A 3364-nucleotide genomic window follows, 5' to 3' on the forward strand; every position below is an offset into this window, starting at 1 on the left:
ACTACCACACAAGAAGTCTGCAATTGTTACGGGGAAAGAGGAGTTGGCTGCTAGTTACTGTGAGTAGCTCATGCTTCTTAGCACAGATACACATCAGATCTACCTCTCTTACAGCTGACCCCACAGCACAGAAAGTTGAAACCTAATGAGGAAAAACAGAAAGTTACCACTTACTCCTGAGGTTCCATTTGCTTACAGCAGAATAAGCATACGTGTTTTTAAAACTCTAAAATTATGAACTGGACCTAATCAGACTCCTAGTACCATACTGTCAAATGATTTTTTTGTAATTCTAGGTAAATGTTCAAAAAATGGCAGAAGAGGCCGGGCGCGGTGGCTCACGCCTGTAATCCCAGCACTTTGGGAGGCCGAGGTGGGTGGATCACGAGGTCAAGAGATCGAGACCATCCTGGTCAACACGGTGAAACCCCGTCTCTACTAAAACTACAAAAAATTAGCTGGGCATGGTGGCACGTGCCTGTAATCCCAGCTACTCAGGAGGCTGAGGCAGGAGAATTGCCTGAACCCAGGAGGCGGAGGTTGCAGTGAGCCGAGATCGCGCCATTGCACTCCAGCCTGGGTAACAAGAGCGAAACTCCGTCTCAAAAAAAAAAAAAAAAAAATGGCAGGAGGAGAAGCTCTGGCACAAAAATTCTAGGAGCAGTCACAAAACTTGTACTTCATTTCACTCTGGAATGAATTCAGACAGCAAAACATTTCAGGTATATCTTTTAAAAAAGAATGCTGGGTGTGGTGGCTCACACCCGTAATCCCAGCACTTTGGGAGGCCGAGGTGAGATCACCTGAGGTCAGGAGTTCAGGAAACCAGCCTCCTAGCCAACATGGTGAAACCCTGTCTCTACTAAATATATAAAAATTAGCCAGGCATGGTGGCGGCCATCTGTAACCCCAGCTTCTCAGGAAGCTGAGGCAGGAGTATCACTTGAACCTGGGAGACAGAGGTTGAAGGGAGCCAAGATTGTGCCACGGCACTCCAGGGTGAGTGACACAATAAGACTGTCTCAAAAAAAAAAATCCCAGCACTTTCAGAGGCCAAGTCAGGTGGATCACTTGAGGCCAGGAGTTCCAGACCAGCCTGGGCAACATGGCGAAACCCCGTCTCTACTAAAAATGCAAAAATTTAGCCAGATGTGGTGTTGCACACCTGTAGTCCCAGCTCCTCAGGAGGCTGAGGTGGGAAGATGGCTGGAGCCCAGGAGGCAGAGGTTGCAGTGAGCTGAGATCAAGCCATTCTGTTGCAGTCTGGGCAACAGCCTCTGCCTCAAGGTAGATTTCATTTGAAGGTCTTCTGCTCCTTGAGGGCAATTTGGAAGTAACTTGCAAAAAACCTGCCAAGTGCTCATGCCTGTAATCCCAGTACTTTGGGAAGCCAAGGCAGGTGGATCATTTGAGGTCAGGAGTTCCAGACCAGGAGTTCCTGTACCTGTAATCCCAGCTAGTAGGGATGCTGACACATGAGAATCGCTTGAACCTGAGTGGCGGCGGTTGCAGTGAGCCAGGGATCGGGCCATTGCACTCCAGCCTGGGTGACAGAGCAAGGCTCCGTCTCAAAAAAAAAAAAAAAAAGTGAAAAATCATTATGTACAATCTGACCAAGAAGTACTAAGTTACTAAGTTATCTTAGTAATTAGTAAAGCGAACAAAGATGTATATACAAGGATATTTATTACAGCAGTGTATATATAACTATAATTGCATAGATCCCATTATTGGAAAGAATCTAAATGAACAATAGGGGACTGATAATATATGTCATGGTGCCATCATAAAATGGAATACTATATAACCATTATTTTTATGTATATTTAATAATAGGATATCAATATATCCTATTGTTGAGTGGAAAAAGGTCGAATTATTATATTATATATGTTGTTATACCATATAATACCATTATATATATATATTATATTATATAATGGTATTATACCATATATATTATATCATATGGTATAATACCATTTCCTGTAAAACATTTATCTATAAATTCACATGTACTTATGCACGTAGAAAAGGTACAAAAGATTATATACCAAAATGTTAAAATATGACTATTTCTTGATAGTAGGAATAGGCTTATTTTGTAACCTTAAATTTATATTTTTCCTTACCTATATAAACTTTCTTTTTTTTTTTTTTGACGGAGTTTCGCTCTTGTTACCCAGGCTGGAGTGCAATGGCGCGATCTCGGCTCACCGCAACCTCCGCCTCCTGGGTTCAGGCAATTCTCTTGCCTCAGCCTCCTGAGTAGCTGGGATTATAGGCACGCGCCACCATGTCCAGCTAATTTTTTGTAGTTTTAGTAGAGACGGAGTTTCACCGTGTTGACCAGGATGGTCTCGATCTGTTGACCTTGTGATCCACCCGCCTCGGCCTCCCAAAGTGCTGGGATTACAGGCGTGAGCCACCGCGCCCGGCCACCTATATAAACTTTCTATAATAAATATTTTAATGTGTACATTACATAATTTAACAATTAAAGGAATGGCTTTACTGTCATTCTCTTTGCTTTATACCCCATTTTTCCCAGTAAACCACTACTCAAAAGTCCCACACATACAAACCACCACACTCCCCACACACATATTCACTCAAGCTCATTACAACCATGTTATGCTATTGCAAAGATAAGGGAGAAGAAAAAATATGAAAAGAAAATGCCAGGAACGCTGCTGACAATCCTAAGATGAAAAGAAGTCTTATATTCTCATATCCTCTTTCTCAACTACATATTACTTTCAGATGCCTATACAACCCGAAATAAACCTGTATCAGCACAGATAAGAGATTTCCTCTTAAAAAGGGAACCATATCCCTCAGAAATCAACAGTCTCCTATAAAACAGGGATACCCAATTTCAGCATATCTCCTGGATGCCAAGATTTCAAAAATATTAAAGATCTAGCTTCTAAATTATGAAAATAAGCAAGGAAATCACTATTACTAAAATAATTCCAGAACAGCAGAACCAGTGAAGTCAAACCCCAAAGTGAAAACAACCCAGTCTCAAGTCTTGCTAAAATACATGTCAAGGCTACCCTGGGCACATTTGCCTATAGGGTAGCCCTGCTCTGCAAGGAGCAGCACCACAAAAAAATACATTTTTTTTGAGACAGAGTCTTGCTCTGTCGCCCAGGCTAGAGTGCAGTGGTGCAGTCTCAGTTCACTACAACCACCATCTCCCGGGTTCAAGCAATTCTCCTGCCTCAGCCTCCCGAGCAGATGAAACTACAGGCATGTGCCACCACGTCCAGCTAATTTTTTGCTTTTTTTTTTTTTTTTTTTTTTTTTTTTTTCCCCGAGACGGAGTTTCGCTCTTGTTACCCAGGCTGGAGTGCAATGG

At 42.3% G+C, this 3364-nt stretch overlaps 1 protein-coding gene across 8 annotated transcripts in view; it reads right to left on the reverse strand.

The window, feature by feature from the left end:
* The window catches only part of PIP5K1A (phosphatidylinositol-4-phosphate 5-kinase type 1 alpha), a 52685-nt gene that overhangs the window by 37460 nt on the left and 11861 nt on the right, over positions 1-3364 (reverse strand). For 4 of the 8 annotated variants that reach the window (XM_032267373.1, XM_032267374.1, XM_032267372.1 and 1 more), the window contains exon 2: positions 104-142. The exons of the other annotated variants lie outside the window; for them this stretch is intronic. In XM_032267373.1, coding sequence (XP_032123264.1) covers positions 104-142 — 39 coding nt within the window. The remainder of the gene's footprint in view (positions 1-103; positions 143-3364) is intronic. 8 annotated transcript variants of the gene reach the window in all.

Source organism: Sapajus apella, unplaced genomic scaffold (assembly GCF_009761245.1).
Source record: "Sapajus apella isolate SASKATOON/1434 unplaced genomic scaffold, GSC_monkey_1.0 scaffold169, whole genome shotgun sequence".
Classification (NCBI taxonomy): Eukaryota; Metazoa; Chordata; class Mammalia; order Primates; family Cebidae; genus Sapajus; species Sapajus apella.